At 40.3% G+C, this 27,726-nt stretch overlaps 1 protein-coding gene across 2 annotated transcripts in view; it reads right to left on the bottom strand.

Annotated features, from left to right (window-relative positions):
• Ranbp17 (RAN binding protein 17) overlaps positions 1–27,726 on the bottom strand; it is a 309,416-nt gene that overhangs the window by 97,325 nt on the left and 184,365 nt on the right. The window contains 5 exon segments of one of the 2 annotated variants that reach the window (NM_001440088.1): positions 7,710–7,818; positions 7,900–7,963; positions 18,433–18,513; positions 19,474–19,547; positions 27,520–27,579. In NM_001440088.1, the coding sequence (NP_001427017.1) occupies positions 7,710–7,818; positions 7,900–7,963; positions 18,433–18,513; positions 19,474–19,547; positions 27,520–27,579 (388 nt within the window). 2 annotated transcript variants of the gene reach the window in all.

The raw sequence follows: 27,726 nt of genomic DNA on the forward strand, positions 1-27,726 counted from the left end.
CATGTGTATGTGCACACATAGGAACATTTAGCCATCAAAAGGGGAAAACTATTGATAGATGCCTCAGAAATAATCCATCAAGTTAAAGACAGATACAAAGGCCATAATTCCATTTATACTCAATGTCCACTCTAGGACAAATGCAGACAGAAGGCAGGTAAGTGGTTGTCAGGAGAAGGGGTGAAAGAAGAAGAAAATGTTCTGGAGATGTGACGGTGCTGGTTATACAACTTTGCAAATGCTCTAAGAGTGATAAATACCCTTGGGTCGTACACTTAAAAGGGTGATTATATGGTACCAGAGCCTAAAAAGCAAACAAATCACCACTACAACAGAAATCTGAGTTTTCCCTCCTCTCCTTTAAACACACACAAACACACAGTGAGTCTTCTGATTTCCTCAAATTGGAATGCAAACAGGACTGGACCACTGGGGACTTGGTAAAGTGGGCAAGAAGAGACAAGTACCAAATAATTACAGTAACTTTAAACGATGGTAGCCAACAGCTGCTAAGGATCTACTGCAAGATAAATGATAAACACTGTGAAATGCTTGTGGCATTTGTGATGTCAGCAAGCTGGATACAATTCTAACATGGGAATCTGTGAGTATTTGGGGTTATATAGTAAAGCCCCAGGAGACTGAGAGAGAGGACTGCTGTTGAGTTCTGGCCCAGCTTGATAAACCTGTTCTACAGTGTGAGGTCCCTGTCCCTATCAAAACTTTTATTTTGTGTTATTCAAATGAGTCCAATTAGGTCCTAAGAGTCTTTAAAGGCGGAAGGAACCCCAAGGACAGCAGCATGAGACTGGCTCCTGGGTAAAAGGACATCCAGAAGCCATGAAGTGGACAGACTCTACCTAGACCACAGCCCTGACAAAACCTTAGGTCTACTCACTGAGACCCATTTTATATCTCTGAAATCTAGAACTATGAAATAATATCTATATTGTTTAAATTATTAAGTTGTGGCAATTCATTACCTAAGTGATGGGAATTTAACACAGTAAGTAAAGGCTTGCCTCTTAAGTTCTGATCCAGACAATTAATAAAAGAAGAACACAAGAAGATACAAGCGTGTGAATGAAAGTCATCCAAAGCCAAGTAGCCATGGGGACGCCAGCGGAGTGTGGTCTCTGCATGTCTATAGCCACAGCCCCTGTGGTGAGCACTGCTGCAGGAAGATGGCACTTCCCAACCTGTTTAGCAGAAGGCTCAAGGAATGTGCTTGGCTGGTACTGAAACATGGGCCAGAAGCTGGCTCCAGTCCAGTATCCTTGTACAAGGATTAGGAGTTCTGGCCATTTTTAAAATGACCTGTGACAGTGGGCAGGACAGGTTATTTTAGAATCTTCAGGAAGTGTCATCAGTGGGGAAAGTGGATGTAGTAAGAGAGCTGAACTTGCCTTAGTCTGAAGTCCAACTAGTAGTTTGCTTCTGACTTTGAATAAATGTATCTTAGTTAATAGTTACTAAGTACTTGATGTTAGGTGTTCAATTCACATGGCAATCTTTTAAGTATCTCCATTTAATAGATGAGAAAACTGAGGTTTCTTGAAGTTCTAGAAAACCACAATGCTTGCTTTAGTTTCTAGAAGAAAGATACTGTACCCAGTGCAGAGTTGCTGTTCCTCTGGTAAGAACCCTAACCTAGACATTTCACCCTGAGTGCTCTATTCCCTGGGGTGCTCTGGACTCTACCCTCAAAACCAGGTACATTATTAAAACTGTATCTGGACTTAATGGGCTGCTTTCTGCCTACAGGGCCAGCTAATTAGTCTTAATTATCTCATTATGGATTCTAAGTATTTCCAGCTGCTTCTTTACCCCCACTGCCCACTCTCCCACCCTTCTCCCAGGCCTACTTTCCAAGTAGTCTCTGCCAAGTCATGGGCACAGGTGAAATGATGATGTATTCTCCATCCAGGAGAACATTAGTTATTTCTGATCAAGCCCCTGCTAAGTTTTCCTCGGAAGCCTACCTTTTCTTTCCTCAGTCCATGGAAAGAAATACACTTTGCCCAATTATTAGACATGGAACACCACCTAAAAATTTCGCTTGACCTTCACTGAATTAATAAGCAAATTCTTCTACATAGGAAAAACCATAGACGTGAATCTGTTTATTTCATACACTCCTAGAAGGTAATCTCTCATTTTTCCCTCATTGCTCCCAAACCCTGAATGAATCCTTTGGTCCAAACAGTTCAAATGAAGAAGATAAGTTCTATTTCTTACTTGACTGAGAAGGTGAAGAGTGAAGGGATACTTTGGGAAGAGTGAATAAAAATACGTGGCCCGATGGCTATTGTGGCAAGGCCGTGTGCCTCTGAACCTCAGTTTACTATCAATTACTATCAAACAAAGGAATGGTTGGCACATGGCAGAGGAAGAGAACCGCCTTTTCCAAGATGCCCACTGATTTCACAAGCCTGTCCTGAGTGAACACTCCTGCATACAACACACACACACTTTCTGTGTATTTTTAAAATTCTACCTTTAGTTGCTACTTGGAGACTTTTCTGTTACTCAAGTTATTAACTTGTTATATAAAATTCCTCAACTTTAGGTCAGCAACATCCTCAAGTGCCAATTACTGTTTCTGATACATGCTATGTCACCCTTATGCCTAAGGATAGAACTATCTTACCGTCCACAAACACCACTTAAATATTAGCATTTTTCTCATCATTGAAAAGACTACTCTTTTTTGCAGTTTAAAATATCAGAGAAATGTAGCACTCGCTCAAATCCTTGCCCAAATACTTCTGAGTAGTTCAGTGTCAGCATTTCTGCACATACAGTTGAATATGACTGTTGACACTGACATTCCAAATTTATAGGTGAGAAAACATTTGCAACTAATATTTGCTTCTTTACAAGACACACAGCTTCCTTGAGAGTTTTTAATGCCTCTCCTCTTCAATGTTTGTCAACTTAATTTACCTCCACTTAAATTAAACAACACAGAAGGGTTTTGTTTGTTCAAATATTTTACACTGAACAGCTTGTTGGAGGTTCTCCATTTATTCTTTCCTTTAGCTTATTAAATCAACAAGTTAATTGTAAAATAACCCAGGGAGTTCTGAAGTGGTTCTCTGAAGGGTAGCATGTACCCACAGAGGCCGGTCACCCATTTTTTTTTTTTTTTTTTGTTCACATGCATTTTCTTGCAAGGAGGCTTCCTGTATCCCTCTGGTAATTCCTGGGGACTTAAATAGCACAAAACTAACATCTTTTCCACATTGAAACATTATCATTTTAATGATGAAATGCTTCCAATTCTGTCCTTCATACAAGTGAGCATTTTGTCTAGTTTATTTAAAACAATTTGATAACATAGTACAACTGTTTATTGGCAAAAACTTCCCCATTTTCATCGAAAATACAACCTGGGGCACATAGCATCTAATTAAATTCATACAAAGTGCAAATTATTGAATATAACCCAAAATGCATTTCAAAGTAAATACCAATTAATGTGACACCCAATTTCTCTCCCCCTTTCTAATTACTCCAATGTGCATGGCTTATACAAAAATATTCAATTCATTTTGTAGGATTCAATTAGAATGTTTTGTATTTCAAGCCAAGAATCAAGTCCAGTTTATGCAAGCAGGTTGGTTAAGCATTTTTCTACTTGATTCTTATTCTCTCCAAATCAGTATTATAAAGTTTACCCTTATATTATTGTTTTAAATGTAGGTAGGGATGGCTCTCATCACCCATATTTCTGCTTCCTTCATTTGACATATGCTCTGTGCCTCTCTTGATTCTAACGCATCTTTTCTTGCTTTGTTTCCATGGCAGTGAATACAAGAGAAAACATCAGACTGTACATATGAAGTTTTGACAGCATGATCCCCCCAATCTAGGCTGTGAGACAAGGCCTCAAAAAATCACAACTGTGTTAAGCAACACACAAAATGAGGTAGTAGCACCCCTGCTCAGGCGAGCAAGAGAGGACTCATTGGGTTCAGGAATGGCTGCCTGAAGCTTATCAGTTGTGGAAGTGACCAGCTACTTGATAAATTCTGTTTGGAAAGGACAGAGATCAAAAATATTTCTACAGAGACCCTGGCAGGCAGGGCTGATTCCAAAAGTCACAATAATGGCATCCTGGTTGCTGTAAAGCTGCCCGTCATTCATTCAACAAGCACCTGTAATAAGTCATGAGCTTGGTGCTAAAGAAATAGGAAAAGGAAAAAGCAGTGCTCAGAAGAATCTCAACATACTCAGAATGACTCTGATTCTTAACAAGACAAGAAACCCTAGTCATACCAGAGTGTAAAATTTCATAAGGATAGTCATTATAGTTTTTTATAGATTTATTTATTTATTTTATGTATGTGAGTATGCTGTAGCTGTCTTCAGACATACCAGAAGAGGGCATCAGATCTCTTTACAGGTGGTTGTGAGCCACCATGTGGTTGCTGAGATTTGAACTCAGGACCTCTGGAAGAGCAGTCAGTGCTCTTAACCACTGAGCCATCTCTCCAGCTCAGTTGTTATATAGATTTAAATTTAATCTGTAACTCAGACACAACTGTTTTATATTGAGTTATCTACTATGTATCAGGTACACTTCTATTATAGCCTCTTTCTGTTTCACTCAAGGTATACAAAAAGTATTAAATATAACAGTTATATAAACTTTGAATGGAAAAATGTAAATTCATAATGTTATGGACTGAATATTTAAAAGGAATCTAATTTGGAAAACAATGAAGTTCTATTATTCAAATTATAAAGGTTAAGTTTCTTGTGGCTCATAGTTTATATTAAGCAAGATTAAGTAAATCTGCCTTTAAATGTGTGCAATGCAGTCTTTCTGTCATCAATATGAATACCAATTATCAATACAATACACTGTCATACATTTCAACAGAATAAGTCACAAGAAAAACAGATAGCTAAAAGTTGAGAAAATGCAACTAGAGAGATTAAGGAGCTGAGTGGAATTGATTTCTAAGGAGAGATTAAAAGAACCATGTATGTATAACTTGGCTAAGTGACAACAAGAGCTTGAGGCAAAGAAAACTGTCTATAAATATTTGAAGAGTATAAACTAGGCATGCAAAACCCAATCAAGCAGGAGATCTGATAACAGCCTTCTATCCTATACTGCGCACTGGCCTGCTTACCTCTTGGCTGCTGCTGTGGACAGAGAAGTAGCTCTGAACTCCCTGGCTGTTCTGGGCAATCATTTAACAAGTGCATGGCTGAGCTACGATATATGTGTCAGGCCTAGTGAGTCCTGCCTGCCCTTGAGGAACTTGTGCTCTTATTCTCCTTGTGTCCAAGCATTAAAATGCTGTATACACGTCATTTGTTTAATGGCCTGGTTGCATAGTGAAAGAAATGGAGTCATTAAAGAGTAACATTTGTATATCTCCTGGAGACTGGCTTTGTCACCTATTCAGAACCTGATAATGGAAACGGATCAAGATTTCTTTTTCCATGGAGTCATCAACACAAAAGGACTCATCCTCATCTTCTGTTTGTTATAAACAACAGCAGAGCATATTGGAGCCTAACCACAGTGTGGACATAATTAAATCTAGCACTTTAATTAGCATAATATTATCTCATTCACTTATCATTTTTGTGGTGAGAGCACTTTATATACCCTTGCGAAAGTACTTTACAAGAATAAGCTGAGAGCACAGTTCTACAGTATGCGTGAGACCTTATGCTTGATCCTTTCCAATCATGATTCTATGCCACATCTCTTGAGCTTTATTCCCATCACTAGCTGAAAGGGCATGCCAAAGCCAGGATATCATTTGACACTGTCTCCAACTTTGATAGTCCTTGGTGTCTACCACTATCCATTTTTTTTTTTTTTTTCCGGAGCTGGGGACTGAACCCAGGGCCTTGAGCTTCCTAGGCAAGCGCTCTACCACTGAGCTAAATCCCCAACCCCCTCCACTATCCAATTTTATGAAACCACCTTTTTCTTTTTTTTAGAGTTTACATAGACTCTGTAGACTGTAGTAGTTGTTCATCTGTGCCTGGCTTATTTCACTTAACACAATAGCACTCAGGTTCATCCACACAACAGAGGCGATGCAAATGGATTCATTTTCTTATTTGTATGGCTAAAGGGCACTCTTGTGTGTGGGTGAGTGTGTGTGGGTGTGCATGTGTGTGTATGTGTGTGTGTGCATGTGTGTGTGTGTGTGTGTGTGTGTGTGTGCATGTGGATACTTAGGTTGTTTCTGTATCTTGGCTGCTAGGAGCGCAGCTTTAATGAACGTACTAGTGCAGGTGTCTGTTCTGCACGCTGACTTCACTCCCTTTGGTGTACGGCCCACTAGGAGGATTTCCACAGCCTGCTGTGGTTTTACTTTTAATTATTTAAGGCATTTCCATATGGCTTTTGACAATGGTTACAGCAATTATTGACCACACAAAACCCCTTCCGTTTTACTTAGCCCCCTTTGATGTATTTCCCCAACATACACAGTTGTCCTACTAGCTCAGCCTCATTTTATCTTTTCACCCAGGTCAAAGGTCAGCACTGTACTGTCTTCACTCATCATGTCTTGGCACTACAGACCATTTATGAGTAAGCAGACGAACTATAATTTTAATTCAGTTATTGGACACTCACAGAATTTCCATTTTGCTCTTGAGCTAACTGTTACTACACACCAACAACACGGACAACGCAGAGCTAGCAATGGAGTTTCAGTAGAGCATTCCTCAGCATGCATAAAGCCCTGGACTAGATTCCTGGCACCACATAAACTCGGCACGGTTGCATACACCTTTATCCTACCTATTGGGACCGAGAGAAAAGAGGACCTGAAGTCTACGGTTATTTTTCAACTACAAAGTAGTTCAAAACCACACTGGGCTTTCTGAGACTGTCTCGAACAAAAATAAAAGGACAACTTCTGCCCGTGCAGATTTGGAAACTGCAAGAGTGCTGTGATATAGCTCAGGGCAGAGGCATCCTGGGTTTGGACCTCAGCACACAGGCCTGTAATGTCATCTCAGCCTCCAGAAGTGGAGGATCAGAACTTCAAGCACCTTCTCGACCCCAGCCTGAGGCTCCACTGAACCATTAGACTATCTTAGAACACCAGAGGGAAAGATCATTCCTGGTGGGCTGCCAAGATAGCTCAGTGGATAAAGGAATCAATCTGCCAAGCTGATACCTGAGTATCACCTGAGTTTGAGACCTGGAACCCACATGGCAGAAGAGAACAATTCCCCAAAAGTTGTGCTTTAACCCCCATTTGTGTGTTGTGGCCCAAGGGCACACACACATACACACTCCAAATTTAACTTATTTAAGTTTTAAAATGTAAAAAAGAAAACAAAATGCAAAAGTCATATGAAAACAAGGGCAAACATTTATAGTTAGGTGTCCTTCAAACTTCCTACACTTCTGCTCTTGACTCTGCAGTACTGGGGACTGAAACTCAGGTCTTGTACATGTTAGGTGATTGTTCTACCACTGAGTTATATCCCTGGCCTTGCTGGCCTTGACCTCACTCTGTAGTCCAGCCAGGCATTGATCTTGTCCTCCTGTTACCCCTGAGCCACCAGGCCCAGTTTCCAGATCAGGAAAAGTAAAAGAATCAATAGTCAAAGGCCAAAATAAAAGAATCCTAACAAGTGAAATGCTACGCCTACTAACACTGCACTCTTTCCTCTGCATCGTTGTTGATGTGTCAGGAAAAGCTTCATCAACTTACCCAGATCTACCATGAGAAGGCGAGTGAGGGCGGTGTAGAAGGTTGTCCGGCACCTGAAGTCACTCACACTGTAAGTATCACTGATGCCGAGAAACGGGAAGTGTTCTCTCTAATGAAGGCAAGAGAGCATGCAGAGTTAGCAGGGTCCGCACTGACCAGCAAACTGTAGCTACTAAAGACTCAAACGTACCGTGTGGTTTTTCAGCATGAATTTCACAGCATCTATTTTCACAAGTTTTTTTAAAAGGATATAGGTAATAATGTTAAGGAATCTAGAGAAATACACACAATAAATCACAAGGCATAACTAAAATGGCTTTTTAGCATGCAAAGAGACTAAGTATGTCTAGGAGTATTCCTATAGAAATGCCTTTCATTTTGCTAAGAATGATATCCATTATTAACTAGGGCAATTACTTTTCCACCTTATACATATTCTAGTTATGAAAAGAAAGAATGAATCCTATAATTAGGACAAGAACCCCTCACTGTTAAAGCCCTGACAGCAGAAAATTGAAACTGACCCTTTCACATTGGGTATAGCTAAAGAATTTCTTCTTACTAATTCTACTTCATAATAAAATTATTATAAAGACTCATAATAGATTATCAAGAAAGAGAAAATTATTCAATTTTAAGAAACAATGAATTCAGAAGTTTAAAACCAAAATCTAGTCAGAAAGATATAGCAAATTTCATGTCATTAAATGTTGAAAGACAGCTTAATAACTAATATTTCTCAAGTGTTTAAGTGGAAGACATTTTTCATGTTATTTTATCTGGGCTTCACAATTACAGTGTTATTAGTTCTACTCTGTAGATACGGAAAGAGAAGCTTGAAGAAGTTAAGTTGCCCATCTGAGCATGCACGGGTGTGGTTGACATTGCTGAAATCTGATGTAAAGACTGAGTCAAAGGACTGTGATTTTCCCCGTACCTCATTTCTCATCTAAACAGGCAAGCTATGAGTGAGGATAAAACATGGAAGCATTCCAGTCACCTTTGGGTTTTAGGGATGTGTACCAAGTCACCATATTCCTGTGTTTCTGCCACGGCACATTTTGGTTATTTGATGTACCTCCTCCTGTCTTGAAGCCTTCAGCAGTCTCACTTGGCTTTGTTCATATAACAGAAACAACAGCTGCTTTCTTTCATGTCACCTTCGAACATGGGGCCTAACTAACTTCCCGTGTGTAGTGAAAAGCATAGGGAGGGAAGTCAGGAACACAAGTCAGGAAATGAAGGTCCTGGCTCGACTACAGTTCTTAGTCATCTGGATAAACCTATGTAATCCACTCAGCCGAACCCTAGTTCCTCTCCAGCAAATGAGAACAGTGTCTATGGCCAAGTGACTACAAGGTTGTTCTGAGGGCCAGATGGTGCAGGTGTCTTTACTGAGTATAAGCCAGGGAAAAAGGCATGAGGGTGGGAAAAATCAGAGTGGGCACTGCCTACCAGGCTAACTCTTACAACTCTACCAGGCACATTAGTATCACTTCCAGTTGTTAAATAACCAAATAAATTAAACAAATACCTTTCCCAATGACAAGGTGCTAATGTGACTTAGATTTAAATTTGTCCACCTTCCAGGCGAGTGCTAGAGTGGCATCTTATGCATGTGCATGGGTCTTCACACAGATTGAAAACTCTGCCAGTTCAGGCCTGGGGGCCATGTTTTCTGCTCAGTACACTGTATTTTCTGGCAACCAAAGGACAAAATCAGCGCAGACAAGCAGCAAGCTTTTTCTTAGATCTGAAGATGTGGATTTGACGACTTTTCAAAACCATCAATCTTTAAGCAGATGAACTGCCACTCAAACGTCACTCAGTTAAACAAGGGTGGGGATCAATAAACTTAGAAATATCTTAAGTAATTACCAAAGGCAATTCTCTTAGAATTGCTAAGTTAAAAGTGACAGGGTATATGGTATATGAATGCTGCCATTAACAGAAACCTCCTGTCTGCACCGCTAACGAACAGCAAGTCATGCTTAGACAATGGAATATTTATGAAGCAGTAAGCAGAGCATCCACAGGAAAACATCAGCTGCCAGAGACATTTTCTGCAGAACCACATCTGTACACTTTGAACCAAGGGCAGCCCCCACTGCCTTTTAATTAATTCTAAAGAAAAATAATTAAAAATTTGAAAAAGATACAATAATGAGAATTCATCTTAATATTTACACCCTATGCAGGAATTCAGCTCAAAGCTAGCTAATGGTCGTAAGATGTGAAATGTTAAAAGGAAATGGAAAGTGGACATATCTTTATGATCCTTTATTTTTATTTTTCTCTAGCAGACAAGTGTGTTTTTAAGTTGCTCCATTTGGGCAGGATGGGTGGATTAACACAGTTCTGGGTGATTTGGAGGTCTGCAGCTCCCAGCAGTGAGGACAGCATGGACAGTCAGTGCAGCAGTACCAGGAATCATGCACAGGCTGCACTGGGCATGCACTAATTATACATGGTAAAGCCCGGGTCAAGCCCGGGGCTGCTGACTCTACAGCATCCGGCCATCTTGCTTCTGATGCACACCTCCATGATTTTAAAGGCTAGCACTTGTTCTGCCCAACTTAAAAATACAACTGTAATTAGAACTGGGCCCCACATAATGGATAGGAGGATCTTATCTTTTGAGAGTGGCAAATTTGTTAATGGCCAACTGCTACGCCCGACCGAGCAAATTTCCAGAAAATTCCTCTGCATCTGAGTGGTTATAAAAGCATTAAGACAGGTGAAGCTGTCACAAAGCTAGCAACCATGACAAACAGAGAAAAGCAAGAGGTCAAAGAAATCGTTTATCTTACACTCTGCTAAAATTCGGAGTGATTTCTCTTTGCAGACGATAACTAAACTGGGAACAAGTTTGTTTCTTGTGTTATGAGTTACACGGTTGGTAGTGATCGCCACAGGAGCAACAAGCACAGCTTCAACAAGTAGGGTTCCTGCTGCCGATAAAGTACCATGACCACCAAGCAGGTTGGGAGGAGAGGGTTTATCTGGCTTAGGTTTTTTCATCAGTGCCTACAGCCTGATATCACGGAGGCATTTTCTTAGTGGAGACTCCTGCCTGTCAAGTTGACATAAACCTATCAGGCACAACTGACTCTTTGTCAACCTAACACAAACACATCACCAGCAAACCATCTTACTTATCTCATCCATCCCCCAAGATTTCATATTAAAAACATAAATAACTTTAAAAGTCTCACTGCCATTACAAAGTCAAACACATTAAAAATTAAGTCTGAATTAAATAGCCAATCACTTTTAAAATTCAAAGCCTTTCAACTGTGGGCATCTGTAAAATCAAAACTAAATTAAATGCTTTCTTACTTCAAGAGGTTAGAACCAGGGTACAGTCACATCAAATCAAAGCAAATTGAAAGGACTCAACGTCCAATGTCGGGGATTCACTCTTGATCTTCTGGGCTCCTCAAGGGTCTTGAGTTCCTTCCCTGGGTCCACCCTCTGAAACATATGCACGATGTCTTCTAGTTCTGGCTGGCTCTACTCCACTCAATCTCTTTGCATGACCCCTTCAGTCGTGGGCCTTCAACTGCCACTGAGGCTGTGCTTTCACCAATGACTTCCTGTGCTCTCCATGACTCTTTCACGCCTTTGAAACCTGGACGATTGATTCTTACACTCTCAAGTTCAGCTGCCAGTCCACTCTTGGTCACCGCTGGGACACAGCTTCTGAATGCTGACACTCAGGAAACACTTCCTAGAAGATTTCACCTTAACAATACTCATCTTCTTTTAATCACCACTGGCCCCAATTGATCAGCATCAGGTACCCCAGCAGGCAAAGCGAATGTTTCCCTTTAGTAGTGCAGCTGGCTCCTCAGCTCAGCTAACCAGAAACACAGAATCCCAATTCAGAACAAAACACCAAACCTTTACCACTGAAACTTCACAAGCCAGACCTCCATTTCCTCCCTCAACATTCTTGTCTTCCAAGATCCTGCAGAACATCTTGCCAAGCACTGAACACTCAATGGCTTTTCTTGCACAGTCTCCCTACATTCCTACCCAAAACATCATGGGCAGGTTCATCACAGCAAAAGCCCACAATCCTGGTAACAACTTCCTTTTTAGTTAGGATTTCTCTTGCTTCAGTGAAACACCATGACCAAAAAGCAAGATGGGGAGGAAAAAGTTTAAATGACTTACACTTCCATATCACTCTTCATCACTGAAGGAAATGAGGACAGGAACTCACCCAGGGCAGGAACCTGGAGGCAGGAGCTGGTGCAGAGGCCATGGAGGGGTGCTGCTTACTGTCTTGCTCCTCTTGGCTTGTTCAGTCTGCTTTCTTACAGAACCCAGGGCCACGAGCCCTAGGCTAGAACCCCAGAACCACCCACACTGGGTGGCTAATCCTCTTCCATCAATTGCTAATTAAGAAAACGCCCTATAGGCTTGCCTATAGCTTGATGAGGGCCTTTTCTTAAAGTATGACTTTAGCTTGTGTCAAGTTGACATAAAAGTATCCAGCACAACATCTGTCACATTTTATCAAATCTAAAAGGCCAGTGAGTGTAAACACAGAAACTATTACTATTAGAGAAAAAAGTGCTGCTATGTTTTTATTTTACCTTACATGTGTGAGTGTTTTGCCTGGATGATGTTAAGGTTTTCACATGTGTGCAGTACAACATCAGTTTGAGATAGTTGTGAGCTGCCATGTGTGCTGGGGACAGGACCTGTATCCTCTGCAAGATCAGCAAGTCCTATTAACTCTTGGGCCATCACTTTTAACCCTGAAAAAGTAATTCTGAATAATATAATTGAAAGATACACCTTACCATGACAGTGTTAAAATGTGAAAAAATAGTTTGAGAATTGAGTTGTATGTTCCATATTCACTAAGCAGAGCAGGGTGGGCAATGATAGGATTTAGGCAGATTTCTTTTTTTTTTTTTTTTTTTTTGGAGCTGGGGACTGAACCCAGGGCCTTAATCCCCAACCCTTAGGCAGATTTCTTAGGGCCACACATATTCAGTGTTTATAGACAATTTAGATCTTGAAAACAGAAAAAAAGAAGTCAAAAGGTAAAGACGTATATCAGAAATAGGAGTTAAATTCTAGGGGAAGCTTATGCTCATGAACCTTCTTCACCAGGCAGTGGGAGTTAAATGTCAATCACCTAGGAGAGGTGACAATATGTTCTAAGTGCCAATAAAGTTTAAGTAAATTTTGTTTTTCCCCCATGTTTTTGAGACAGAGTTTCTCTGTGAAGCCCTGGCTGGCCTAGAACCCAGAGATCTGCCAACCTCTGCACATATTGGTATTAAAGGCCGTGTACACCACTTGGCCAGAAGTTAAGTTTTAATCCCTATTAATTTACAACCTACTAGAAAACAAGATTATTGCACAGTAAACCCATCCTAAGATATGTTCTCGAGAACAACGTGCTTAAGAACACTCAGAAGAACCACATGTGATGAGAAAACACCGAGCGGAGCCGAATGTCTGGTGAGCACTGATGACGTAAGCACTGTGGCCCTTCCTGTGGCTCTCCTAAGTCCTTACGAGGAAGCGAACATCTGAGGAGGATCTGGTTGGGCCATCCTGCTGAAGGAGAGGGAATGGCATTTGTGGCAAGCCAGTGAAGGATGAGGAAGGCGTCAAGTGGAAAGAAAAATGAATGTCCTTCATCTCACCGTGAAGCTTACAAAGCCCTTGTCAGCATCTAGTTTAGGAGAGCTCAGGAAATCAGGCGGCATTAAAAAACTTGAGTGCAACCAGTGATGTTGCTTTGATCTGAGAAGAAAATGGAAGCAATTCTGGGTACCGGAAAGCTAAATACTCAGGATCTAGACAATGTCTGTGGAATGTGATCTTGTGAAGAAGGAAGATCAAGAAAGTGAAGGCCTAAAAGAGGCATATGAGAGCAGAGACCACAGGCACCCGCAACGTGAGGGTAAACCAGCAAGCAGAGGAGATCAACTCTGATGACTTTCCCCATACTGTACAGAGAGAAGAATAACACTTGACGAGAGATGCTAATGAATGTATGCTTGAGTGATATATTTGAAAACTAATTTTATTTACCACTCACACATCATTTGGAGGGAGGAGCATTCAGTGAAAGAAAACATTGTATGAAACATAATACATTCACAAAAGTAGAATTAATAATCCCTATTATCTAAGCATTTCCTGTAACACACAATTTCACTTCTGTTTCACTGATACTTTAGTTTGTACCTTTGTTTCATCTCTCTCCTGTTTTTCCTTCTGACTCCTATCTCATTCATAAATCACACCTCACTATTAGTAACGTCTACTATGCACACTATCTGGCAAATTAAAAAGTATAATATCTAATAGCAATGTTAGCTTTATGTGATAAAAATGACTCCTCAAATGGGCTGCAGAGATGATGGCTCAGTGGTTAAGAGAACTTGCAGTGTGAACAGAGAAGCAGGGGTCTGAACCCAGAACCCACATAAAAGCTGGGGGTAGCCTTAGCCCACCTGTAATTGCAGTGTGGAATGGTGAAGACAGGAGGGTCACCAATGGCTGGTCACTGGGAAGTAGCTGAAAAACGAATACAAACTTCATATGTGCGCTCACATGTACACGGAATACATATGCCAAAACCCAGCCATATCATGGCCATACGCTGCCACATCCTTTTGTTTTGTGTCTTTGTTTTTGAGACAGGGTTTCTGTGTGTAGCCCTGGCTGTCTTGGAACTTGCTCTGTAGACCAGGCTAGCCCCAAACACAGAGATCCGCCTGCCTCTGCATGCACTATTACACCTGGCTCACATCATTATTTTTAATGTATAAATTTCTGTATATATTAGTATATAATTTGAGTTAGATTAAAAAATGTTTTATGTTAGTAAAGCAATTGACTTGGGCTCTTAGAGGAGAAATATGGAAGGAGGTTCAAAGTTCAGGTCAAGTCTGTTAGAACTGAAAGCTCTGAGGGCAGGGTCTGTTATTTGCTCTTTGACCCTGTACTTGGCAGATGCCCAGCTGAATAGAAAGAGAACAAGAAACCATGGTGAATGGAGGAGTGAGAAATGAAACTGAAAAGTCACCATTTTAAAGATAAAGTCACCTTTGGTGAGTTAGTCTAAAGCCGAAGAAAAAGAATGGTTCTGTATGTCACAGACAGCTAGGGCAGGTCCCTGTGTATAAGTATGAGCTGTTGTGACGTCACAGACGGCTAGAGAGGGTCCCTGCATGTGTGTATGAGCTACATGTCTATGCAGGGTGCCAGACTTAGAAACAACGCCTCATGTCGGTTTCAAGCTTTATTGTTGGAAGTTGTGACACGATTCATGATTTTCCCAACTTTCCTTTTGAGCTAAGTCCTCAAAATTTATGGGTGTTTTTTGATAATACGGAAACTACTGTTTGGCAACCTGATGAGAGTCAAAGGAAAAATTAACAAAGAACCCCCTTTATGGGGTTTATTTTTATTTTAAAACATTTTATTTGTGCATATATGTGTGTGTGTGCATTCTGTATGTATATCTGCACCGAGAGGCCAGAGAGGGTGCTGGATTCCCTGGGTGTGGCGGATCAAGCTCTGGTCCTCATGAGGACTCTTAAGTGCTCTTAATCACTCAATTCTACAAATGCGAGGTCCGCCCTGAGAGGTGTTATTGCTATCAGCTGGAGTAGATGATGAACTGCTGTAGAGATCCTGACCAGCTACTCTCCAGGAAGAGGAAAGCTTCAAGTGATGATGCATAGACACCAGGACTCCAGTTACCGGAATGTAAGGTACGTCAGAGTGCTGTGTTGCCCTTCACACCCTTTTTCTACTTCCCAACTCCAGTCACTTAAATAGTCTCCCCACTGCATGTTCAGAAAGAAACTGGAATTCCAGGGAGGAGAGATCTCTGATTGCAGAGAGCTGGGTCCAGGTGGAGCAGGTTAGCTCAAGATACTTGGATGAAGAAGTCTTCACTTTTACTTGTGGAAATTATAAGACTATGGTAAAAACTTAACCTAAATGTATTTGCTAGATGTAATATATAACCATCCACCCACCCACCCACCCACCCACCCACCCATCCATCCATCCATCCATCCATCCACAGCAATGAATCTAATAGTAAAATACAAAAGTTCTCTCAAAAGGGTCTTTGAGCTTAAACATTTCAAAGCCTCACTGATCCAGAGGGCTCAGTTTAAGCTGACAGTACCTCAGTGGGAAAGAGAAGAGGCCATCTCGTCTTGAAGGATCAGTTTCCACATTATCACTTAGGCAGCCAGATGACCTCTCATCTGTCACAGCCATCCTATTTAATGCTAACAGAGCTGAATGAAGATGTGCCATGGGAGAAATGCCTGGCTCTCCCACATATGCCCAGTCAGCCCAGAGAAGCAGTAAAGAGGCAGATTCTCAGCTCCTGGTCAGAGCCTTGCAGAGAGAGGTGCTTGTGTGGGGCCTAAGGACGTGATAACAGACATCCAGTTCTGATACTCAAATAAACTTGACCACTACTTTATGGGAGCTTCAGGATGTTCTATAATTCCTAAAAACAATTTTTTGGTAATTTTAATTTCTAAATAAGTAGTCAGATAATCAAAGCTCACAGATTTGTTTTACATATCATAAACACTGAATGGCAGCCCCCCAGAAGCACATAAAATAGAAACCAAAAACCAAAACAACACAAAACAAAATACCCCAAAGTGCCAATGACACACATTAGAAATATAGAAAATGAAAAATATTTCCTAAAATGAAATGGTTTCATTGACTTGCTAATAGTATTTTTAAAATATTGTTGAGTATCAAAATAAGGCTTTTTCTTACTGCAGACCAATAGGTGATCACTGCTACTTGTATCCTCTCTACAGCTGAATAATGCAATTATATTTGTAACAAAAAAGATATTATTTTAAGATCTCAATTAAAAAACTCATATAATAATGAAATTGGCTAGAACAACAGACCCCACATTAGGTAAGGAGCAACTGCACTGAAATGGATGCAGCAAGCACATATCCCATTATGTAAATGAATTCAAAGATACTTCATGACTGATCAGCTAGAAGGGACATAATGATTTATAATTCAAATAACTGAGCACTGAAATCAAATTGAGCTAATATATATTTCTAAATATGCAAACTTGAAATAATTGTTAAAAAATATAAATCAATGTACCTGCATGGAAATAATTTACATCTGTTACAACCTTTAACCTTTGCCTAATAAATTTTCTGAAAATAAGACTTTTAAAAATTAATTTTGAGAACTATTCAAAAGGAATAAACAGCTTATAAAATAAAAGGTTATGTGTATTTAAAATAGATAACAAAAAAGTATCTTAGTAGTCACCAGTAAATTAGGCACTATGCAAGTTATATGAAAATAAAATCAAATTAATTTTGTATCAAATATCAATATCAAACTAAAATCAAAGTAAATCTAAACAATAGGTCCATTCTCTACAACCAAAGCCTTTCACGGTAATTCACTGTGAAAACCTGGAGAGTTTGCAATACTATGAAGTACTTATAAACCACTTCATATGTTAGAAATAAAGAGTATTTCAGCACCATTATTAGAAAAAAATACAGGTTGAGTTTTTTTAATAAGAAAAAATACATATCTTAAAAAGCCAAAATGACCACTGGAATTGGGTTGTACATCACTTTCCAGTAAAGAGGAAAAACAGCCTAGACAGGTGTAATTTATCATTTTTCTGATTTAATATCAAAGAAATATATTAAAATAATAAAAAGAATCCTGAAATCCTCAAAATTTGTAGTGATAAATAGCCCTCCCTGTCTTTATTGCATTATACCTACTAACAGAAATATTGCATGGTGGATTTTGCCAGACAAGGACGATTATTTTCCAATAAAAAGTTGCATATTAAATTCCAGCACAAAAGTGGGTGTCTAATACTTTGGAAATCTTTTATGGTTTATGGAGGAACACAATCTTAAACTTAACTAATACAAGCATATTCTTGGGATGAAACCACATTAAAGGTTTCCATGCGAAGCTAACCATTTTCAGAATTTGTTCTTATATTAAAATACCAGCTCATCTTACAGGTTAACCAAACCAACGTTCGCTTGATTGCTTATTCATCTATTTTACATAACATCTATGTATCTTACAGCTAAATTATAAGCAACAATCTATAATTTGGTTCTTACTGGTAGAAATATAATAACTAATCTAATAAAGATCATTTCTGGCTTCAGATTTTATAGGATTCCTAGAGACAAAAATGTAAACACTGAACACATAAGAGGAAATCTTAATTTAGAGTATGTTTGACGATAATTCAGCGAGGAGGCCGACAATCAATGGGGGCGGTTCAAGAGCTCTCTCGTCGGTTACTCTTTTGTATGGCTCAGTTCGTGCATGCCACAGGCTGACGAGCACAGGACGCTTACTGAGGTGGGATTATTATAACATGTGACTTTCTTCAACCTGGTTCTATGCTTTCTTCAGAAAAAGACATTTCTGAAAATTATGAAAACTGTGGACTGAAACACGTGTGTGCTGCATACTTTATTATATAAAGATTTATTATTAGCCCAGCTTAATAGAAACACAACTAGACAGGAGTGTGTGTGTGTGTGTGTGTGTGTGTGTGTGTGTGTGTGTGTGTATTCATGTCCTAGTACACAGTTACTATAAACACACAGTTGTAGATAAGGGAAGCAGAACATACAGTTTCTTGAGTGTGTGTGCAGTACGTATACAAGGAAAAGGATATCCAACTGAAAGGTCATTTAGGAACTGAAGAGTCCTTGAGATTACAGGCTCACATCTTCCCCAGTACTTAAGGTTTGTAACACTAAACATGAAAGAAATGTTTTAAATTGTTAGATAGCTACCTGCATAAGAACCACAGGAACAGAAACAATACGGGTTAGATTACTTCAATCACAGAGTGAAAAGCATATTCAAATTTCAATAGAGTTTTAAAAAACATTCTTATAGCACATTTAAACTTTTATACAATCGATCTACATATAATGAACAGTGGCACAGAATTCTGTAAATTTAAATTAGTAAATGTTTTAATTTAACTTAATAGTAAATAATTCTCTAGATAAATCAGCCTATAGTGTTAAGTGTTTCACAGAAGAAACAAATCTGGAATCAAGCCAAACAGAATGGAAACAGGAATTATCATCACAAAGGAATTCATGAAGGTGAACCAGTTACTGCCCCAAATGAATCATCATGTGGGGGCTCCAAAACTGATTTACTTCCTGGTGTTGACCCAGCTTTGCTCCTGGAAGCAAGACAGGGTTGCTTGTGAGACCGATGGTATCTGAGGGGAAGCATCGATGTTGGCTAAACAAGCAATGGTGGCTCTGTGAGGAGAAGTCACCCAGCCCCATAGACACATCTTTGCTGGAGCCATCGGTGCCCCACCTTTTGACTATAGTTTGCAATAGCTCCTCACTGGGCTCTGAGGTGAGGTGTTTGTTTTTAAGTATAAAGCAAACAAACCAACCAACCAAACAAACACACAGCTGAGCTATAGTCCATATCTATAAATGTTTTTAGGGCAGTGTTATACTATTGCACACTATAATCATGAGGACAGCCAGACAAATTATAACGCCCTTTAGATGACGAGCTTTAAATATGAGACGTACGCTCCAATGATGTGCAATGCACACACTAAAAACTAAAGCCAAGATTTTAAGTTAAAACATTAGCATCTATAGAAAGATCTAAATGCAAGATGATATGTGAATCAAAACAGAAAAAAAAAAACCAAAAAACCAAAACAGATACTCACATTTTCGTCATGAATGTTTCCAGAACATGGTTGTCGTCTGTAATTCCTAAGACTTCTGACATACGGGCATACACCTGCATGAAAAAAAATTAAGTGTCAAAAGCTGTATCATTCGAAAGGCAGTTTCAAATGACTTTTCAAGTTAACAACTCTGAAACTCAAAGATCTGCATCCATACTGAAACAGGGAATGAGTGCAGGGCTCATGGAATGAAAACAGTGTCTTCCCCAACTGCATACCTTTCCCCACAGGAAGCACTCCCGTGTTGGAATGTATACACACTTAGACACAAACAGACCCACATTCATTTTCATCCATCACGACTCAAAGTTGGGATCTACCTTTTTCTTTTCCATGCCAAAAAAATTGGAAAATAGTACTCAACAAAAGAATCTAAGATAAATACTTTCTACCTATTTCTGATTTCAGGAAAGCCTCACTAAAATCAAGAGCACTCAAGGTGATTGTGGAAGTGTTCTTAGAAGACAGAGTGTGAGTCAGGTACAGACACTCCCTGGCAAGGCTCTCTAGCTGAGGCAGAGAGAGCTCTCACTGTGGAATGTGGGACTGAGCATCAGCACGAGGGTCTTCTGACCACCTATGTGGGCACAGTTAGCTGCAGAGCTTAGGTGGGACATTTGTCTCAACCTCAGGCACACTGCATGTTTGAACACATAACCCCACTTCAAGTGGGGAAATAGTGCCAGCAGTCAATGGAACATTCCCTGGGAGCCTGGCAAAGCTGAGCATAGTTATCACCTCTACACCCCTACTCTGGTGGGATTGCAGCTTGTCCCTGTCACACACAGCTGCATGTGATCTCTCTTCTGTCATTTCATCCCAGTGATTGTCGTCTCACCTTCTCTAGTCTATTTGTTTACTATGTATGACAACTAAGCTTTATTTACACATTAGCTTGATATACTGCCACAGGTCATGGTAAGATAATAAATCACTCAGAGTTAAAGGGTCATACAGGAGAGGAGTACAGAAGTATTGTATTTGAGTTTTAAAAATTATGCAAATCAGAACCTTGTGATACAAATTTTCCACCTGGGTCCTCTGTCTGGAAGCCCCTTCCTCAGGCTAGCAAGATGACTGACAGGGACATAGGGGAAAAAAAAGGAAAGGGTGGCTAGGGGTTTTGGGAGGGGGGGGATACACAGAGACAGAGAGACAGAGACAGATAGACACAGAGACACAGAAAGAAGGAAAGAAGCAGAATGGTGGGAAGATGTTGGGCAGAGAAGCTGGGGCAGAGAGAGGGGAAAGAAAAGTACTCCTGAGATGTCCCTTGTCTCTCCTGCCGCCTGCTGAGCCCTGCACAACATTATTGCAATGATTATCCAGTGGCTGCTGTAGGGTCCTAAGATACTTGTGGCTGGAGGGAAAGATAGCACAAGGAACTCAGTCACCAGCATTCCTCTCCGTCAGAAGACTATAAGCATAGAGAAAGCTCAAAGGAAGAATGGTGCACACAAAGGGAGCTTCCCCTTAATTTACCATGACTCATGGCTAGGAAGATTCTAGTCAGTCCTCTTGGAAAATTCAACATCAATATGACTTTTGGTGTGCAAACTTTTCACTCTTTGACCCCCAGTACACCCCATTTTCAATCATTTCTCTCAAGTGTCAACACTGAAGAATTGAATCTTCATTTTGTCAGCACCGGCCTTCCTCCTCTCCCACCATCCAAAAGCCATCTTCTCCAAGGCCTTCCTTGCCTTCCAGGCACAGCGAGCTTCATTTTCCTGTATGTATCTGCTCCATTTGTCTATCCTGGTCTTCTCACTTCATGATGTTTAGTTGTCCATCTCTCCGATTTTGCTAGAAGATCCTTTCAGATTGATATTATGCCTTATTTGTTGGCCCAGCATCTATGACAAGTTGTTAATGACTACAGCATGTACACTTAATATATAATAGAAAAAGCACTGGGTGGTCCTACTGAGACTGGATTACAAGGTGAATAATCACACAATAAAATGTTTCCTCTTCCATTTTAAGATATATTGAATTCTGTGGCCAAAAATATGGAAAAAGAAAGTTTTATAGAGAATAGCATCCATCAGCTTTGGTTGTTACTTTAGTCCTTGGTTATCCAGTGAGATCCTGTATTTAAGACCAATGTGTGAAAGCACAGGACAGTGGAGATCTGGCATGCTGCTGTCTACTCTATGCTCAATGCTCCTGCAGGGGGCACACATTGGCTCCTCATCCTGACTGGAATTTGAAAGGACCTGGTGCTCACCAAGATTGAAAAAAACAAATGAAGCTACTAGCTCTTGGAGATGCAAGCACTGGTTTCCCCTCCTGGGTTTACAATCATAGACAAAGACAAAGAAAATGCCCCATGAGTGCTCTGGGCACTTCTAGGAGGCGTTGCTCAGTGATGCATGGGATTTTGGAAAGGACGTGGCATTACCAAGTGGCCCATTCTGTGGTATTTCTATCACATGGTCCTCTTTTTTGTTAACTTTAGTTAACTTCTTGTTTTGGATTGATGACCACTCTATACTTCTGTAAAAAGAAAACTTAAATCCCAAGACTTTATAAATTCTACTTCTTGGCAAAACTGAGACCTATCCTTTAAACTACCACTGTGTAATGGTGAAAAACCTTGTAACTAACGTGCTATCTTTGAAAACTAAGGATCCCCAGCAGACTTCTTCCTGTTGGGAGAGTTTGCTAGGCAGGCAGGCAGGCAGGTCTGTCATGATCTGCTGTCATGTTTTGACAGTTTCTCAAAGCATCGGATCCGAGGAAGCACCACACAAGAGCAAACAGTCAACCCTGGCACAGACAGTGCTTTACCCACAATCCTCCTTGTAACCTGCATCATTCCTTTTAGCATCCATTAGCTTTGATCCCCATTATCCCATCTAGAGCTGTGTCAACGCTTCTGTCCTCGGGGACTTCTCTCCACTACCAGGATCTGACAGTCAAGCCGGAGTACTAAACAGGATCATTACCTCTTAAATCCACTTATCTGATCTACTGAATAGTAAATTGAAAAGCTCATTAAGAGCAACAATCTGATTTGTTTTCACATGTGACAGGGTCATTTAAAATCAATGTATGATTACAACATTTCTCTTAAAAGACTGCCTCACATTTCTCAAGGCCTCATGCCATTCAGAGAACAGGAAGATAATATGAAAACATCTTTTAACATTTAGAATTTAATCATGTGATATACAGATACTATTTAAGAGGTAAGGCATAACTTGTCCAATGAGGCATATCTACGAAACTGTTCATCAGAAAGCAGTCAAAAAAAAAAAAGGTTTCTACTGAAAACAAATCTAATACAATATTCAGAGTTCTGAACATTTCCTACAACATTTATCACTTCAAAATAATTTTTAAAATAAATTTTACCAAAATATCTTTATGATAACCAGAAGAGATCACATCATAGAATTCCTTTTCAGGAAGCATAGAGATTCAAGAGGAGACAGCATCACAGACAACTTTCGATTTCAGAAGCTAGTAAGGTTTTGATTGTAATGACACACATGTAAAGAAATAAGAGAGTCAGGTCAGGCATGGTGGCAAATGCCTCTAACCCCGACTGTTCAACAGAAGCAGAAGACTTTGAGTTGGAGGCTAACTTGGGTTCCATAGTAAGGCTACTTCAAAATACCAATGCCACCACCACGCCATCACCACAGCCACCAAAATAGAAAGACTAAGTCACCAGTTGCTCATAATACAGTGACAACCAATATGTACTCGTGCCTTTGGTTTGTGTTTTACAGAGACATGCGCTTTGAAAACAAGCGTTTGCCTGCTTCCAGCTCTCCTTGGTTTCCCACTTCAGTGTGCCTGAGAGCAACTATGCCCACCATTTACTAACGCCCGTTAAACTCATGGTCAAATGGATACTTTTGCCAATTCTACTTCAATTTTTTTTTTTGACACAGGATCTCATATTTAAAATCCCATTCACTAAGCATGGGAATTGGCAAACTTTTGTTGTGTAAAATGGTGTGGTTTTAAAGCTTGGGTGTTTCCTGGAGAAAACTGTCTCACAGATTAGATTAGAAGACCTTTCATTTTTGGAAACTTGGGTGCATCCATAGTTTCAAGTCTATTATTAATACTTTCAATGTCATATAATAAGTATGATCTTGTAGTGTCAGTTTTTCATGTGAATAGAAGTTTTGCTGTTTCTTTACACATGTTCTTTTGGAGGGGAGGGGAAATGTCTGCTCATCAGTTCTTGCAGCATCTTGAACTCAGCAAAAGAAAGAATAGGCTTTGGCTCCAAAGATATTTAGATTCGGTTTCTGAATCTGCCACTAACTAGGAATTCCTTGAAATGTGCAGGGACCTGACAGTGCTTCTATGGCTTCCTTCATCGCCCTCCACTTCATTTACTGAGGAAGGGTCTCTTGCTGAAACTGGAACGTCTCATTTTTGCGAGCCAGCTTGCCCTGGAGATTCTCAGTATCCTGCCTGGCTGGCTTTTATGTGGATTTTGAGGAATCCAAATTCTTCATGCTGTGTGGCAATTGCTTTATCTAGTAAGCCAGTTCTCCAACACTCGTGGTGATTTTAATAGCATAAAGATAACCATCAAGAACCACCAATAAACCTTTGAAATTTGCATTAGTAATTCTAAAATCTTCATGTATACATTGAACCAATTAACACATTCTGTTCACAGAAATTGTCTTTGTTAAAGGGATAAAACAAATACTTCAGTATTTCATGACACAGAACATTCAATTCTCCCATGTCTTTCCTTCTGTCTGTGGTGCTAGGAGTAGAACGCAGCGCCTCATGCAGGCTGGTTGAGCCTCTGCCACTGCTCTCAGCACAGCCTCCTCAACCCCAATTCTTGCTACTGAACAGTAGCTGCCCGGAAGGGAGTCCCATCTTAACTGTCAGACACTGCATCAACTTATATGAATATATGAAATTTATACAAATGTCAGAAATTGGCATTATAGTTTGAGAATACATGTTCCTAAAAGTCATTTTAATAAACTTGTTATTTTATTGCAAAAGTTCTTTTAAAATTCAGGATCGAGTGTTTGTGCACCTGCAACTTCTGAATTCATCTAATGGGCTTGGGGTGCTGCTTGGTCTTTTACAGGCAGACAGCCTCCATCGCCTTCCAGTCCTTGGCTTTCCTCAATAATCTTACACAGTTTTCAAAGGAGTCGAATGAGACAACCAGAAAAGGAAATCAAAAGAAAACCAGCAACAAGATATTTGGCTTTAATTTAATAAAGAGTGAAAGTAAAGCCTACACTCATTTTTAAACTGCTCCCCCACCCCCAATCTGTTATTTGGAATTGGGTATCTGCTGCATTCTGATTATAAGTTTCAAGAAGCTAATTATGTCAGTCCTTACATCTGAAGTAGATTGCAGAACTGGGAAACCCAGAATGTTAGCTCCTAGAGGTTGATGGATATAATGACAATCACAGAGATTCAATAAGAGCCCTCTGTGAGATGTACTCAGAAGCACCACATGAAACAAATGAGAAACAATGAGAATCTCTCATTGTGTGCAAATATGAGAATAAAGAAATCCAGTTCTGTAGATTTTCATATGAGCTGTTATAATGAATTAAGATTTTTGGATAATGAATTTTCAGAAAGCTACAGGGAGTTAATACATGTAGGCACACTATAGATGTTTAAGATGTTAGAACATCTCAAAGGCATTAGCATATTGTGCACAGTGCTGTGGAGATCAACAGTACACTCTTGCCATCAGGTGACATACCTTCTTTGAACCATCTAATTCTCATAAACTTACATCAAATAACATGAAATTGGTAACATAACCTATCCCCAGTTGGATTTTAAAGCACTGTAGTAATTTACCATAGTGACTTATCAGTTAAGGCTTTGACTTGTAACTTGAAAACCCTGTGCTCCACAGTACTCACAGGCAGACAGCGCCCCGCACAGGACAGATCCTGTTAGCTAAAGGCGTTGAAGTTAGGAAAGGATTCAGGACAGGAGCATGGAGTCAGTGCTCACAGACAGAGGCACTAGTACCACTTAGGAGAGCATTTGGAACTTTGACATGGAACTGTATGTTCTGAATAAGAAAGCAATCTTCATAATTTCTGTCCTGTAGTCAATTCAGTCCTTTCTATACGAGGACTTTGTTAAAATGGAAGGTGTTGGTAGCCAACTAAGGTGGAGTAGAGTGACCTAATACAACATTTAGTAGCTGAATCATTTGGAAGAAAGGACATTGAGCGCTTTCATTGACATGTGAAACTGACTAAAACAGGAACATTATAGTAAACTTATTATAGTGAGAAATTAATGGTGCAAACATCATTGCTGCGTATTAAATATTTAACCATAGTGATATTGAATAAGATCTATATTAATCTTAGCTAACCTTGCCAGAGCATATAGCATAAAATTACAAAATACGGGATTGAAATTAGGACAAAGAAATCCTTTGGCAGAATTTAATCTAAAACCATAGTTTAAGTTGGGAGCTAGGTAGGGATGGCAGAGCAAGCTGCTGCCTCGGTCAGAGGCACTGAAAGTATCTGTCAGAGGAAAGCCAGGAAGGAAGGGTCATCTGAATGTTAACTTTGTACTGCCACAAGACGATCTGAACCCACCATCTGTGGGGGCCATCTTCCTAAGGGGACAGACATGGACCTAGGAAATTGCTTAAGAAGCATTCCCAATCTGCTTGAATAAGCTATTGTGTAAGGAGACTTGGAGCAAGCACTCTGGCCTCACATTCCCCCTGCTTCACATCCTGTGGCAGAGCATGAGCTCAGCAGGCTGGGGTGCAGGGTTGCCTGCTGCTTGTGATAATCCCCTCTCCCAGTAGGGGCCTCCACTGATGCATGGCTAAGAACATGCTTCCTCTTTTGCTTGCATCCCAGTGGGGTTTCCATTCCTGACATGGGCCCAAATCCAGACAGATAAAGGAAGGTGGAAAAGTTAAGAGAGCTCCAGATGCTGCCAGAGATTTTCCCAGATACATTTCTAAACTACCATTTACTGGGCAGAGAAGTACATATCGGTCATGTGAAAACGAGTAAGACTGGTAATTTTGGAGTCTTTCCTTTCCACCCCCACAGCCAGAGCTAAGGTCTAACTACCACCTGTTCAACAGAATCTGGCTGTTTGCCTCTTTTTCCTTCAGGGAGCCACTGACTAAGGATCTTCACCAGCATGAACCTAATGCCTCCCGACAGGCTGTCCCTAGCCAAGAGGGACCCGGGTGGAGGGCACCAGTTATTGGTCACAGGATACACAGCTCATAGAGCCTCCTGTGGTGCAGCCAGCTGAAAGCCAACCAGAGAAGATGAAGAGTCCATTTGTCCTGACACAGCTTTGCTCTTGCTGGCTGCCAACTCACTCCATGTCTGCAGCCAAGCTTCTGTTACGCCAGTCTTCTGTGGATAAAGCCACGCTAAAATTCTAGGTATTATTTTTCTGAACCCATTGAAAAAAATCACAAACAATGTTAGGGCAAAAGAGTAACGCTTGGCCGGAATGTTTGAGGCCACAGACTGAACGAGGCATTTTAGTCACTTAAAGGGCTACTTACACTTTTGTGTTGTAACACAATCTTTCATCAGCAAACCTATAGGAGGGTATGGTTAAATTTTAAAGCAGAGAGTTACTGTATAAAGTTTGTGAGAGGATAAAGGTAGAGGTGAGGACTGGAAAGCAAAGGATTTTGTTTATTCCTCATGCTTCTGGAAGGTGTCAGCCAAAAATGCATTCTGCACAGGTGTATCCTAGTCACTACCTAGTGAAACTGACCATCTCAGGTATTAGTAGCTCAGAAGTAATAGAATCAAGGACCCTAGATTGCTCTCACAGTGACTATAGTCGTTACAGTTAGTCCTACTAGTGAAGTGACTACTCAAGATTGGCTCTAAGCCCTATACACTAGGTTGATATAGTACAGGAAATGAGTCAGGTCAATGCACTGCTCCCTGCTCCTGTGTGTGTGAGTCCACCTCAGTAACCAGGAATTATCCTGAGACACGCACACAGACGGGTGAGCCCATCACCATAGCCAGTTACTCAACTCACCTTAACTATTTTCCAAGCCTTCTCTGGAACTCTGGAAACATCATTCTTCGGGCGTACAACCTAAAAAGCACAGAGTTTATGGACCTGCCACCTGATGTCAGATACAAGAGAAGAGCAGTAAGTCTTCCCAATTTTAGGTATAAGGAAAAAGTGGCTCAGATGTTTATTGCTGCCACTTAAAAGATTCTTGTGACTTTGATTTTCATT

The sequence above is a fragment of the Rattus norvegicus genome, chromosome 10, assembly GCF_021556685.1.
Source record: "Rattus norvegicus strain SHRSP/BbbUtx chromosome 10, alternate assembly SHRSP_T2T, whole genome shotgun sequence".
NCBI classification, from domain to species: Eukaryota; Metazoa; Chordata; class Mammalia; order Rodentia; family Muridae; genus Rattus; species Rattus norvegicus.